Here is a 16,078-nt window from a genome sequence, read left to right as displayed (position 1 = left end):
GAATAAAACACCAAAAGAAGGGATAGATAACGTTTCACCCACTTAGGCAGAAAGGGGCCTTTTAAAATTAGAAGGAGCAGGTATCATTGCACGCAACACATCGGGAAAGTAAAAATATTAACATCCACTTGCCCTCGAGCCTTTTCTCTCCCTCAGGATAAAACAATTTAGCACAGGAAGACTCCCTTTGTTCAGAAACTGCTGGGTCCGTTTCCTTATCCGTGCAATTAAAAATACCAAATGCAACCGCAAGTCTCTCTTTTCTTTGATTATTAGAGTGACCTGACTGGCCTGGTACAGGTTTTCCCCGTAACAAATCATGTCCCACTGGTCTCCTTTTCTCTCTCCTCCTTCCTCCCTGATCTTCATCGCGCGCTGGGTTTGGGAGGCGCTACAAGCCTCCTCCTACAACAGGGGGGTGTGTTCACTTCTTTCTGGGACAATCTCCAAAAAACAAAAGCAGACCGAGGCAGAGCTTTCTGTCCGCTGCTGTTGGTACTGTTGCTGCTGTGTTTAGACTGCCGAGGCCGCCGAGACCCGCTCAAAGATACCTGGAAGACTGCGTTGCCCAGGTCGGGTGGACAAGGCAAATCAGGACTGGCGCTCCCTCCCGGTTTCTGGGACAGGATGGCCGGGGTACAGAAAGGGACCCCAACAGCTGCTCCTACTCCTCGGCGGTTCCCGAGGCTTTTCCTCCTCTTGCTGTTCCCCCTTTCTGGAGCCGCTGCTTCTCCGGAGCCGCAGACCGGCTTCAGTCTCCATCCGCCTTATTTCAACCTGGCGGAAGCGGCGAGGATCTCGGCCACTGCCACCTGCGGAGAAGACCCCGGGAGCGCGAGGCCCCGGCCAGAGCTCTACTGCAAGCTGGTGGGGGGCCCTATCGCCTCCACCACGGGCCACACTATTCAGGTAAGGCGGCGGCGCGCGCGGGCGGCACAGGTTGCGCCCGAAAACTCGCAGGTTGCGCCCGAAAACTCGCAGGTTGCAGGAGGCGGTTACAGGTAGCCCGGGGCGGAGAGCAGGTTGTCCAGGACTTAGTCTACTGGAGGCTTTTGGGAGAAGAGGGGATGATAACAGTGAGTGTCAGCTCCTGGGGTGCTCAGGGCCCCCAGCTGCCGCGAATGACCAGGAAAAAGAGCAAATCCTCAGCCCGAGGCAGAGAAGAGGGAAGGCGTGAGAGTTCTTTGGCTGGCCTTACAGAAATGGGCACTGGACCTGAAGTTAGACCACGGGTTCAAATTTCACTTGGTGACTTAGAAACCTATGACCCAAGGCAAGCTTCAGTTCTCCTACACTGCAAAAGATAATCCTTAAAATCTCTTCCAGTTGCTAAAGCCCGAGGACAAGAGGCAACAAAGAAAAGAAGAGTCTCTTGCGGGGAATTTTTAGAAAAAGTTCCTTGGTTCTGGGAGATGTCAGGACAATTTAGATAGATTTCTACTTCTGCTTAGTTGCAAACTTAACCACTCCTTGTCAAGAATATTTTTTCCTCCTTGCTTGTAGATCCATAGTACGGATTAGATGAATGTGACAAGCTTTGGTGGAAAGAGCATTCTACGAAGTTGGGAGTCCTGAATTTGAGTCTCAGCTAGATCAGTGATCTTGGGCAAATGCCTTAATTTCTCAGTGTTAGAGGGTCATAGGACAGTAGAGTTGGATCTGTAAAAGACTTTAAAGGTCATCTAATAATAAAAGAATTCAAGCCTCTTGTTCAAGTAGTTTTTCAGACGTGTCCGATTTCATGACCCCAACTGGGGTTTTCTTGGCAGAGATCCTAAAGTGGTTTGCTATTTCCTTCTCCAACTCTTTCGACAGATGAGGGACCTCAGGCAAAAGGGGTTAAGGGATTTGTCCACCGGGTCTGAGGAAGGATTTGAACCCAGGAAGATGAATCTAAGTGGTGTAGTGGATGGAGTGCCAGGCTTGGAGACAGGAAAACTCATCTTCCTGAGTTCAAATCTAGCCTCAGACACTTCCTAGCTGTTGTGACCCTAGACAAGTCAATTAATCCTGTTTGCCTCAGTTCCTCATTTGTAAAATGATCTGGAGAAGGAAATGGCAAATCACTCCAGTATCTCTGCCAAGAAAACCCCAAATGGAGTCAGGAAGAGTAGAACAAGACTAAACAACAACCAGTCCTCTTATTCATCAGGAAACTGATTTCCAAAATTAAGTGATTTGTCCAAGTTCATACAATAAGTAAATAATGGAGCCAGAATTCAAATTCAACTCAGCTCATCTGATTACATATCCAATTCTCTTTCTAGCATATTGTATTTCATGCAAATATACTAATCCTAAAAACTTTTTAGTGTGGAGGCAAAACTGGTCAGAGCTGTAAATAGGGTGGAGTAGTTGAGGTTTTACTTAAAGGTGCCAAATTTGGAGGACCCTGATAATATTTGAAATCTTTCAGCAACATAGTAACAACCTTAGAATACAGTTAACAAATAGGATTAATGTAGGAAGCTATTAGATGGTGGACTAAGGTGAATTTTTTCCCTTTATACCACCTCATATTTCTCAATTAAGGGACACATTTTATGCTTGCCTCAAGGTTATATTAATGGTGTTTAAGCTGTCAAAATCTTACCAAGTCCCAAATATTTTCTTAATTGATGTTGTGGATCAATTGGAGTTTATCATTAGTAAATGGCAGGGTGATAATTTTTCAGTCACAGCATCTCTGGAAGCCTGTCTATTAAAAGGATTATGATTTAGGTTGGTGGTGAAACATTGTTCTTAGATATCTTGAAATTTTGAAGAATATTTGCACAGCTGACCCGAGAGCTGTGTGAAGAAAATGCTTTTCCATTCCTACCTTTTACATTAATTGTGTGATATTGGGAAATCACTTAACATTTTTGGAGGGCTCAGTTTCCTCTTTGTGAAAAAAGGATAGTTATACCTATATCACATATCTCATAGGGTTGTTTTGAAGAAACTAAATTATAAAGTGCTAGAGAATCACAAGTTATTAATACTGCTAAAGAGGCTAGAGCAGGGATAATTTCTGCCCTTAAGCTGTTCACAATCCACATTAATTATACACTGATTCATAGTCCTAAACAGAAGAGGAAAAAGATTTCTTAGATAACTCAACACATGCCATCCTTCTAGGCCAGGGTGTAACTTTCAGGAACAGAATATTGTCAAGTGTTGAATCTTATTCTCTGAAAGTCAGAAATGGAGAAAAGCTAGGCTGATGTGTTCTTTCATGGACGAGAGCAAGGAAGGATGCAAGAGTTGTTAGTGTGAAAGTATCCCATTAGGGACAAGAATGGGAAAAGTGAAAAGATTGAGGCTAGTTTATTAGAATGTGCTTCAGCCAGGTGTTTTGGCAGCAGCTGGTTCAAACTTGCCTCTTTGGAAATGGGAGGAGAGAAGAAAAGGGAAGAGATTAAAATTCACCCATCTCTTCTATGTAATCAGTGGTAATTATTCTAGGTCAGGCTGGCTAGGTACAGTTGCAGAAATGACAAAATACTGAAGTAACTCAAGATGACTGCTTTATATCTCTGAACTTTCATTAAACTTAACAAAACAAAACTCCCTGACATCAGCCAGGATTTAGAAAATATTTTAGGAAAAAAAAAAGTTAAAACATGACTTAGGATTTAAAAAAAAGTTTTATTTTTATATGTTAGTGGTAATTCTTTATTTAAAATATTGAGACCTTGTTCATGTTCTGTGTGAGTGAATAGCTAAGGTTTTTTTTAACTTTATTTTTAAAAATAATTTTTTTTCAATAGAAGATGTATTTTTCCTTCCCATTGTAGCCTTCCTTCTTCTTCCAATTGAGAAAAACAAAACTATCACTACAAACATAAATCAAGTAAAACAAATCCCCATATTGGTCATGTCTCAAGCAATTATTGACCTATTCATGCTCTGAGTCTTTTACCTCTCTTTCAGGAGGTGGGTAGCCTTTTATGGTCAAACTCCTTGAGCTTTCAAAGTGATTTTCCTGAAATGCAGATCTGATCATGTCACTCCTTATCCCTCACACAAATAAACTCCAACAAGCTTCTTATTGCTTCCAGAATTAAATACAAAATCCTCTGCTCTTCATAACCTAGCTCCTCTCTTCCTTTCCAGTCTTCTTCTACTTTAATCCCCACCACATATTCCTTGATTCAGTGACATTGGTTTCCTTGCTGTTCCTGGAATGAGACACTCCATTTCTAAGCTCTGGGTTTCTTGGCTGTTCCCTATGCCTGGAACGCTGTCCCTCAACATTTCTAACTCTTGGCTTCTCTGGTATCCTTCAAGTCCCAATTAAAATCCTATCTTCTATAGCTAGGCTTCTTAAAGTTTTTCCACTTGTGACTTCTGTTCACACAGACCCTGTTACATGCTCCTGGGGCTATAGGTATGTAAAATAAGGATACCAATCAAACATGTACTGAAAATAAATTATAATTTTGAAACCCCCATATTCAGTCACGCAACTCCATATTCAATTATGCAACCACAGTTTAAGAAATTTTGTTCTATAGGAAGCCTTTGCCAATACCTCTTAATTCTAATGTTTTCCTCTTTTTTGGGTTGTTAATTGTTTTCAATTTGTCAACTTTTCATGACCCCATTTGAGATTTTCTTGGCAAAGATACCTGCTCATTTTACAGATGAGGAAACTGAGGCAAACATTGTTAGATAATATGCCCAGGGTCACACAGTTCATAAGTGTCAAATGAGTCTGGATTTGAACTCATGAAAATGAGTCTTCCTGACTGCAGCCCTGGAACTCTATCCTCTGTGTCTTCTAGATGCCCTTGTTCCCCTTATAAATTATTTTCTATTTTCCCCTCTATACATAGCTTGCTTGTCCATAATTTGCTTGTCTCCTCTACTAGATTGTGAGTTTCTAAAGAGCAGAGGTTTTCTTTTGTCATCCTTAGTGCCTGGCACATAGAAGGCACTTAATAAACTGACTGACTTTCATTATGAGTCCTTCTGGAATTCATCATAATGATCTGAGTTCCTTAGTCTTTCAAAGTTGATCGTCTTTACGATACTGTTGGCTATTGTTTATCAGATGTTCTCCTGGTTTTGTTCACTTCTCTTTGTATCAGTTCATATCAGTTTTCTCAGGTTTTTCTGAAACTATCCCCTTTATCATTTCTTGTGGCACAATAGTATTCCATCACATTCATATACTATAACTTGTTCATATATTGTCCAGTTGGCACCAAGGTCTTTTCTAACCATTGAAGTTTAGCAATTTCTGTTAGGTAGTAATCTTCTTCTTTAGTTTCTCAGGTTGCAAGTTTCAGTGCCAATAGAAGGATAAATAAATAAAGATTTCCTCAAAGACTACACATAAACAAATAGAGGCTGAACTCGAATGATTATATGTAGAAACAAAGAATAATTAACAAATTAATATATTATAATTCAGCTTAAGTTGACTTGTGGAGGCTAATAATTTATTAGCTTAAATAAGCACTGTGCTTTGCTTATGATTCTATTTGGTAAGCTACAAAAAATAATATATAATTTGTTATAGTTTAGCTGATTAGTAGTATCTGTCTCTTTGGGACCCCATTTGAGGTTTTCTTGGCAAAGATACTTGAGTGGTTTGCCATTGCCTTCTCCAGCTCATTTTATAGACATATAGATATAGATATAGAAGTAGATATAGATATAGATATAGAAACTGAGGCAAACAGGGTAAAATGATTTGCTTAGAATCATATAGGTAGGAAGTGTCTGAGGTCACATTTGTACTCAACCTTTCTGACTCCACATATGGCATTCTATCCTCTGTGCCATCTAGTTTACCCCATTTTAGTTTTATGTACTTTTGGATCATGGGACACTAATAGCAAGTCCACTAGGAGGTTGGAATAGACGAAGCTCCTTTCCTGAATGAACATTTTTTGTGTTTGAATCTATTTACAGACATGCCAGAGTGGGGAGTTATTGGCAGTTAAAGAGAATAGGAATAACAGGAAGATTCGCTGCCATAGGGTTAGGAGAAATGGAGCATAAGGAGATGGAAGGACAAAGCCTATATCAGACTTTACTTAGTGTCTATAAAAATAAAAATAAACAACTTTTTGGCAAATTCCTTAATTATTGCCATGTTTATTTATTGTGAAGGTTCACAATACTTTATTCCTTCCTTCCTTCCTTTCTTCCTTCCTTCCTTCCTTCCTTCCTTCCTTGCTTCCTTCCTTCCTTTTTACTTCCCTTCCTTCTTTCCTTTTCCCCCTTACCATTTAGACTCTTTCTATGAAGCTTAGCTTTTAAAAATCTGTTTATTATGTAGCTCACAAAAACATGAGGATTAACCACTTGGTTTTCTTCTGCTGGTGCCACAGAAAGCTGCAACAGAAATATAGAAGGGAGGAACCTCCTTCTCCCTGAGCCTCAGTCTTTTTCTAGTTGCTGTAGAGAATCATTTTTGTGGAGCCCATGACCTCATCAGGTAAGTGTAGTTTTCTAAGGAATTTTGAGAATCCCTTAGAGCTTGTCATTGTAGATATGCTAATACTATAGCTATATGTGTTGCAGAATAGCCAGGAGTGTATTGCTGACCCTGCTATGTTTTTACATCTGCTATGTTTTTAAGGAGACCCACCCAGCAATGAGTGGCCATATTTGAAGTGAGTGTACTTATTTTTGCCTCCTTCCCTGTTTGCAAAAGGCCCTAGTGCACTCTTCCTTTTCATTGATTCACTATGATCAATAGGTTCGTGCCAAGAGGTATGCTGGTAAATGGTTAACAACCAGCTCTCCAAAAAAAAGGGTAGGGCAGGAGGGTAAATGATTTCTTCAAGCTCACATAGAGAATAGGCATTAAGATGTCTAGCAGCACTTTCTACAATATTATGTCAATATAAAAGCCAAACAAATCTTTCATAGCTGTAATGGAAGTCCACTGAGAGACACATAGCACAAATATTTTTGTAACTAAGAAGTGGTTGCTGTTGCTTAAGAGGGGTTAATTTTCCTAAAAGACTGGGACACTTCAGTGATGGAAAATGTGATAGAAGCTCATATTATCAAACCACTCTACTTTTCTGGGTCAGATTCCTTTCATGGGGTGGAAAATAAAATTCTCTGTAGCTGAGACTTTTAAATTGGAAAGCTACAGATTTCATTTTCTAAAAATAGAAATCATTATAAATATGTATATTTTATAAATGTGAATAAGTTTATTTAACTAATAAAATCTTCATGAACAAAAAAGCAGTTAATATATTCCAAACATCTTGGATAGGATGCTAACAGATGCTTTCTCAATTTGGTAAATTATTTATCAGTTAAAGACTTATAATTCTTCATATATGCCATACTGTACTGTACATTAGTTTTGAATTAATTATGAACATGAATAATGTATTTATTGAGCCAGATATTCTCCAAATGCAAAAATGACTTCCTATTTCTAAGTTAGATACTCTTCTTAAAAACTCAGTTAATTCTTGTCTAGTCTTGTGGTACAATTTAGCCTAATAAAGTCCTAAGTTATAATTTATTAAGAAGGACCTGAATATTTCCAAAAGTTAGCCTGAATACAGAGGGAGAAAGATTTTCTGAACACATGTGTGAAAGAAAGATCTAGGGGCAGATAAAGAGTTTTCCATTTTATACAAATAGGTCAAGTACCTTTTTAATGATGGGAGGCTGTAGAAGTAGCCCTTGAAAAAAGGATGATAGAGAGGAAATGAAAGAAGAAACAGTGCAAGAAAGCCTAATGAAAAACTTAAGATTATGAAAAATGGGTAGGCTGTATTGTGAGACAAGAAAGCTTGGTACCCAAGCTTCATCCTGACCAGGTTGCCAACTAACAAATAAACAGAGGATTGAATGAAGAAGCCTAGAATGCTTTCAGGGAGACAGTGGGGTAGACATGATGCCAAACTCTAGATCAGATTTAAAGGCTTAGAAAACTGTGCAGGAATCCAACCTCCTCTTTGACTGTGGGACTCAGAAATACCATGGGTGACATGTGAAACTTTTTGAAGAGTATTATCGGCATCACATACAACTGGCCCTTAGCAAGTTAGAGAGAACATTAATAATGAAGTTCTGGAAGAAAGCCAGTCTCTGAGTAGTGATGTGGTCTGTCTTCAGCAGTTTTTCTGATCCAGACATGTGGAATAGATGAATATCTGAAGCAGTTGTTGCATGGTGAGTTGAAACAGGGGCAAATTCAAACAGGGTAGTCAGAAGAAAAATTTTTTTTAAGGAAACCCTGATGTAGACTTCAAGTGAGATAGCATTGTTGTAGACAACTGGGGAATAATAACTCAGTTTTGGTTCAGTTCTCTACCCAGCACAAAGCAGCACTACTCAGTTCTTTATTCAGCACCGAAAAATGAAAATTGAAACAGTTTTGAGATTTCACCTTAAGTCAGGCAAATTGTCAAGGATGGAAAAAAAAAGATAGAATCAGTCAATGTTGGAGAGTACAATAATACATCATTGGTGGAAATGAAAAATGGTTCCCACCATTTTCAATTTCTTTTTAGAATTATGCAAGAAAAATGTCTAAAATGTCCATTCTCTTTGACCCAGAAATCTCCCTAATGGGTATATCTAAATGAGGTCAAAAGCAGAAATTCAGGTCTCTCTTTCTATAAAAAATTTCATAGGAGTATTCTTGGTGATAACAAAGAAAGCAAAATGGTTCTAATTATGTCATTTCCCTATTCAATCAACTCTAGAGACTCCCTATTGTCTCTAGAAGCAAATTTTAAAAATGCTCTGTTTGACATTCAAAGCCCTTCATAACTTAATCCTCTTCTATCTTTCCTTCTTCTTAAGCCTTCTTCCCCAATTTATATTTTTTAATCAAATGAGACTGGTTTCTTGGCTGTTCATGAGCAAAATACTTCAACTCTTGCTCTAGGTATTCTCTCTGGCTATCCCCAATATTTGGAAATAATCTCTTTTCTCCATTCTGAGCACTGATTTTCCTGGTTTCTACCACCTAAAGATTTCCCTAACTTCTCTTAATTCCAGTGCTTGCCCTGTTAATTATTTCCTATTTTTCCTGTATGTAGCTTGTTTTGTATATATTTGTTTGCATGTTATCCCTCCTCATTAGATTGTAAGCTCTTTGAGGGCAAGAACTGTTTTGCCTCTTTTTGTATCTCCAGTATTTAGCACAATGCCTGTCACATGATTGATTAGTTGTTGTGTACTTCATTCTCAAAGAGGAAAAAAATAACATCACTGTGTTAGAATCAAGTTACAGTGTGTCTGACTATGGCTAATCAGACCAATATGAGCTTGGAATGCTTTACCATGGGTCAGACACAAATAGTCCAAATAAACATTTGGAGTGGATTCTCTAAATTTGTGCATCTTGTCTTTCTTTTGAGCTACTTTAAATCTGCTTTTCTCAGAGAGCATAGTACCTTCTTTGATGAGGGTTTGCCATGCTGAGCAGTCCTATGCTAGTGTCTCTCACGTCATGTAATCAATTCCTACATAATAGGTGCTTAATAAATGTTACTGAATTTAACAAATATGAATGTAAGATTTCTGTATTGGATGATTTTTCTTAATTACTTTTCTTTGTCACAAGGGGAAGATCAATCTGCAATCTGAATGGGAGGGGTAGGAAATGCTCTGCAAAAAAAAAACCTATAAAGATAAAATAAACAATTAAGCTTTTAGTGATTAAAACTGAGTAAATTTTTTTTTGAAAAAGGCACTATTGGACTATTTCTGAGGGGCAGATCACCAACAAGATTGAAATTTTCAAATATTAGAAGCAGTTATTTGTTCTACAGATATCAGTCAACAATATTTATTGAACATCTATTTTGAAGGCTGACTTGATCTCTGTAGGGACTTTCCGAGAAAATAGTGTCATTGTCTTTGGGTATTTTAATCTCTGCTTTAATCTTTCTGGTAACCCAAAAAAGAATTTTTACAGAGTGGAAGAAATTATTAGCCACAAATTGACCTTTTCAGTCATAATTAGAAAAAAATTACAGAAATCATCAATATTAGAGCAATCCTTCAATGTAAATGAGAAATGCCCAAGGTATAATTATAAAGTGATAAGATCAATTAATTGTATTGCTAATCAGAGGAATTCTCATTATTTTTACAATTATACCATATATGGAATGACATTGAGTTGATTTGGGTTACTTGGGAAGGTTCATCATTGAGTACACTATACAGTGTTCTTTCTTTCCCTTCCTTCTCCCTAACATTATAAGGGGGCCAATTTTAATATATATATATATATATATATATATATATATATATATATATATATATATATAAAGTCTTGTGTTGCACTTGTATAAAAAGCCTTACAAGCAAAGAATGGAAGAAGGATAACTGGACAATTTTTGTTGTTGTTCATTGTCATGTCCGATTGAAGGTTTTCTTGGCAAATGTAAGGAACAGTTTTGCCATTCCTTCTCCAGATCATTTTACAGATGAGGAACCTGTGGCAAATAGGATTAAATGACTTGCCCAGGGTCACACATTGAGAGTCTGAAATCATATTTGAATTCAAGTCTTTCTGACTCCATGCCCAGCACTTTTCTCTTTTGTGCCACCTAACTAATCTAGAGAGTAAAAGAGGAAACTGGGACAGAAGTCCTACAAATGTTTCTGTTATATTTTAATGATCTTCTGAGAAGACTTAGAAAGAGAGAGAAAGAAGAATACTGGAGTCCTGGGGAGAAGAAAGGAAGGATGGAGAAAATTATCTCAAAAAGTCTACTCTTCTAACATCCTATCCATGAATATCCAGTAACAGATACTCTAGTTTTGTATCTAAATGTTTCCTGTATCCCAATTTTGCTTAGAACATCAAGAGATCAAGGGTTAGCTAGAGGTACAAAAATTTTTAAGATGTAACAAAGAGCCAAACATTTTTCTGGATGATAAGGATTTATTTACCTGAGTATTCTGGGCTATTTTGATTGTACAAATAAGTTTTTGTCTGATATAATAACATAAAACGGGAGAAAAAAGAAGCCATATAGATTTGAGGGTCATTAGATTGCTCCTAGGTTAAAAATGAAGGAGTTGTAACAGGGTAAAGTTAATTAAATCTCTAGCTTCTGTTAATAAATACTTGCTTGCTTGATTTAGTTCAACAGTGGAAAATGGTAGGCTCTGAATCTCAGAATTATAAAGGACATCTGGTCCATGTGACTTCTGAGGGGGAATCCTTTTTTATAAATCTAGTTTCTACTTGAAGTCCTCCAGTAATGGAAAGCTCATTACCTTCTAAGACAATCCATTCAGAAATAGAATAAGAGAACATCTAAATTTTATTTTTGAATCATTTATATTTTATGCCCTTGATTCTCTGTAACTGCTACCCATTGGTCCTGATTTTGGGGCCAGGAAACAAAAGTTTATTTACTCTTTTGCAGAATAGCTCTAAAGATATTTGAAGAATTTCATGACTCTGTATCTTTTCTTCTCCAAGTTAAAAAAAAAATCTATATGTAATATTTTGAATTCTTCCTTCTCCCCTTCTCTTCCCACTATTCTGATTATTTGATCTTAAATATACTTCGATTTATTAATATCTTTCCTGAAATATGGCATTCAGAACACAACTGAAGACAAATTAGTGATAACAATGAAATCTCAAAAAAAATGAGTGGGAGGGTTTCAACTAGCTTTGTTTTTGCTGTCTCAGATCCTGTTAGAGTTAGGGAAGGACCCTATGCAATTTCCCGCATTCACTGTATCTTAGGCAAAATTTCTTAAACTATGTGTTGTGACTTCACATAGGGTCATGTAACTAAATTTGGGGGGCTGCAAAATTTTGATTTCTTATTAGCAAATGTTTTATTTGTATGCCTATTTTATATGCTTATATACTTAGAGTCTGCATAAAAATTTCTTGGGTTAAAATGAGCCACAAGTAGAAAAACCTTAAGAAGTCCTTCCCTGGGAAAATTCTGCACAGGTTAAATCTACCTCAACATACATAGGTTCAGGATGACTTTGTTGGGAAAGATTCCATGAGAATATTTCGGTGATTAGACAAGAATGGATAAATTGTAGGCCTAATATTTCTTTTATCTATTGTACTACTAGAATCACATTAAAATGTAGTTCTGCACTGTTTCCAAGTTGATTTCCTTTATTGTAGCAGATAATCTAGCTGATACAAACTTAAATGCTATTTAAAATGCTGAGTTGCGTGTATTTTTATTTACTAGAATATTTAATAAAATACTAATGAAATTCCATTAGGATAATTACTTGATTGGCCAATTCTTCCTCTATTTTCTTCATTTTGCTTTTGGATGAATTTTATCAGATTTATCTTGAATAAAAATCCACATGTAGATATAAAATGTTATCATAAAACATCAGGAAATGATAAAAGTCATGATTTATTTTCAAGCACTGACATACATTTTTGCTTTTTCACATAAACTGGGCACTGCATATAACCTAATTTATGGCTAGCTGACAGCTTCTGGCACTTGATGAAACATAGCTTTGAAAATGACCTCAGAATCCCAGAACTACCTTTACAAGTCTGGACAAATAGTCATCCCAACTCTACTTGAAGATTGTGATTGTGAAATCACTAACTCCTGACGTAGGACATTTCATCTTGGTGCAATTCTGATTATTTCCTTATATTAAGATGAAATGTGCATTCTTATAAGTTCCACCCTTGGTTTTAGCTTGACCTTCTGGGCATATATGGCGTAGGGAGGACTAACACATCTAGCATAAGGACTAGCATAAGGATCTAGCATAAGTTCATCCACCTTTGGTGTCCACCTGTCATCTAATTCTCATCTGTGGCCAAGCTGTAGCATGTGCAATGGTCACATGCTGGTAAAACTGTCTCTGTAGATGGCTAACACAGATTGAGAGTAACCCACAGATCTCAAACGGGTTAGTGAGTTAGGGGGCTGTCTTTCCCAACAATGTGCTTAGAACTTGGTGATATTTAAGATGCCAAGATCATCCACTACATTCTGGGCCATCACCAGTTGTCTGACTTTTATTCTGCCATTGGACATCAATGCCTCTGGAAGAGAAAGTGAGTCTGACAATACTGTGCAATTCTGTATCACTTAGAACCAATTCAGGAACAAGTTAAGACATCATCCTGTGATGTAATTGGTCCAGGGAGTATTCCTGCTTCCTGCCAATTCCACTTTCAGGGTTTGGTGAGCCTACTTTTGGACATGCAGATATGTGATGGAGGAGCCCTGTTTCCAATTTAGAGCATGGCTGGGATTTTGTGATTGTTTGCTGTTCATTCATTGTATGAGGATGAAACCGTTTTCCATCCTTCTAGCTGGCCACTCAGCCAGTACTGAGTATATGTATAAAATACACAAATGAGTCTCTTCCCTGATGGCAACTGAGGTACGAGTCCCAATGCTGTGGGAATGTGGGAAGGAGTCTTGACCAGGAAAGAGACTGAAATCTGGTATCCTCATGCCCCCTTTTGCATATTAACTTATCCCTTCACCTCTGTTCTGCTCCTAGAATTTCTTCTGGAGCTGTTGGGCAGCAGACAACATATTAGCTGTTCCTTAGCCCTATCTGAAGCCACAATAGCTCTCAGATAGATGATCTTCTGTTAGGTATGGGATCAGTCTATTAGAAGGACTCTGGCAAGAATGCTATGGCTTATGGAAAATTAAGTCAAAATTTGATTGCCCATAGAATTTCATCCGTATAGTATATTTCATGAAGGCAAGCTTGCCTAGGTTCTGGACAATGGACAGCGCTCTTGAGCTTTCTCAGTCACTAATGGAGTGAAACAAGGCTCTATGCTTGTTCCTATGCTAAAAAAGTATGATATTTTCAGGCACATCAATGAGGACAAACATTACATCAAGGTCAGCTACTGTATTGAGAGTACAAATTTTCAAATTGAAAAGGCTACAAGCCAAAACTAAAGTAGGGGGAGTGTTGGTGCATGATTTTTTGTTTGCAGATGATTGTACACAGTGCAACCTTTGAGATGCAACAAAGTATGGATCGATTCTCAGCTGCTAACTTAGCCTAACAATTAGCACCAAGAAAACATAGGTACTGAATTAACCAGCACCACACCATCCATATGTGGAACCATTGGTTACAGCAAATGGAGAAGTTTTGAATGCTGTGAATAAATTCACTTACCTTGGCAATATTTTTCCTAGAGAAATATACATTGATAATGAGACTGACACATGCATTACCAGAGATAGCTCAGTGTTTGGGAGGCTCTGAAGAAAAGTGTGAGAAAGGAGAGATATTAGACTGACTACCAAACTGACAGTCTACAGAGATGTGCTGACTTCATTGTTGTATGCCTGTGAAACTTGGACAATATACTAGTACCATGCCAGGAAACTGGATCGCTTCCATTTGAATTGTCTTAGGAAAATTCTAAAGATCACCTGGCAGGATTAGATACCAGATACTGAGGACTTTTCTTGAACTAAACTGCCAAGCATTCAAACTCTACTACAGAGAACACAACTTCGTTGGGCTGGCCATTTTGTTGAAATGCCAAATGTTTGCTTGCCAAAAGACTATTTATGGAAAACTCACACAGGACAAGTGCTTACATAGTGATCAGAAAAAGCAATATATGAACATGCTCAACATCTCTTAAGAATTTTAGAATTGATTGTATGACATGGGAAATACTGACCCAGCATGAAGTGCCCTCATCAAAGAAGGTTCTGTGCTCTGTGAGCAAAGCAGAATTGAATTGGTTCAGAAGAAATGAGAGATGCGCAGTAAATGTTCATAGGGACTATTTGTGTCTGATCTGTGGCAGAACATTCTGAACTCATATTGGTCTGATCAGTCACAGTCAGACACACTGTGATGCCATTTTGGTCCTCTTTGAGAACAAAGCACAACCAACAAACCCTTTCCAGTCAATTAAAAGGCTTGCTTTGAGGACAAGAAACAGTCACAGAATATCTATGCATGCTCTGAATCAGGTGCATACACGTCATCAAGCACTTCTAAAAAAGTGATTCACCATACCCTCTACCTGATCCAAAGCAGGTTTCTCTCCTGAAGACTACTTGACAGTACTCCCCTTCCTTGTCCTTTAGCCCCTAGGGAAACCAGTCAACAATCTCAAAGTGAGCTTAAAAAAAGAAAATTTAAAATTCAGAACAGAAATAAAATTAAAAAACAATGGCCTAGCAAATATTATTTTAGTAAATAGCATTTTACTAAATTGCTAACAAAATCAATAAACTATTAGTTTATTTGATCAAAATCTGACTTGAAAAAGAGAGAGGAAATAGTCAAATGAAAGATCAGCCAGATAAATTCATGCATTGATGAACAGAGAAGAAATAAAAAGAATTGTCAGAAACTCCTAAACACTATTACACATCAGTAAAAACTGAAAATTTAAAGAAAATGGAAGATGGCGGCGAAAATGTATGAATATTTTCCATACACGGGACAAATATACATATGAAAATATGTGTATATGTGTGTTTGTTTATACATATCTCTCATATGGCAGGGTTTTTTGTTATATATAGACTATCTTTTCTTTCTTTCAGTCTAAACTTGCTATTTCATTGGTATAGTATATTTCTAGTAGGAACCCCTCTATCTACTCAGATCAGTAACTATTCTGTCACTTATTGTCTTAGAGAATTGATTGGGTCACTGAAATGTTAAGTGACTTGTATAAGATAAAGCTAATTTATGTCAGTGGCAGGACTTCAATACAATTCCTCTGACTCTAAGACCTGATTTCTATCTATTAGGCCATATTCAGCCTCTTTATTGGAATGTAAAATACTAAAAATAATAAATTAGAAATAGTGATGCTACAAGTCCAATCATCTCATAAGAAGAAATTGAATAAGCCAGAGATAAACTACCAAAAAGGAGGGAAACTTACTTTAGATCAGATGGATTTAAAAATAAATTCAATGAAATATTAAAATAGAAATTAATCTGAATATATTAACTATTTTATTAATATAGAAAAAACACTTTGTCAAATTTCTTCTGTAAAAGAAATATTACTCTTATAGACAAAACAAAGAGTGATAAAGCTGAGAAAGATAATTATTAAGCTATGTTAATTCATAAATATTTATGCAAAACATTAAAATAAAATATTTAG

The 16,078-nt window shown here is 37.2% G+C and overlaps 1 protein-coding gene across 2 annotated transcripts in view; it reads left to right on the top strand.

The window, feature by feature from the left end:
* The first annotated feature begins 282 nt into the window (after positions 1-282).
* LAMA3 (laminin subunit alpha 3) overlaps positions 283-16,078 on the top strand; it is a 310,601-nt gene continuing 294,805 nt past the window's right edge. Inside the window, exon 1 of one of the 2 annotated variants that reach the window (XM_031946523.1) lies at positions 283-909. In XM_031946523.1, coding sequence (XP_031802383.1) covers positions 628-909 — 282 coding nt within the window. In that variant the 5' untranslated portion in view covers positions 283-627. The remainder of the gene's footprint in view (positions 910-16,078) is intronic. The other variant, XM_031946522.1, reaches the window with a different exon arrangement.

This window comes from Sarcophilus harrisii, chromosome 1 (assembly GCF_902635505.1).
Source record: "Sarcophilus harrisii chromosome 1, mSarHar1.11, whole genome shotgun sequence".
Lineage (NCBI taxonomy): Eukaryota > Metazoa > Chordata > Mammalia > Dasyuromorphia > Dasyuridae > Sarcophilus > Sarcophilus harrisii.
The sequence above is the reverse complement of the archived record's forward strand: the minus strand, read 5'-3'. Positions and strand labels throughout refer to the sequence as shown.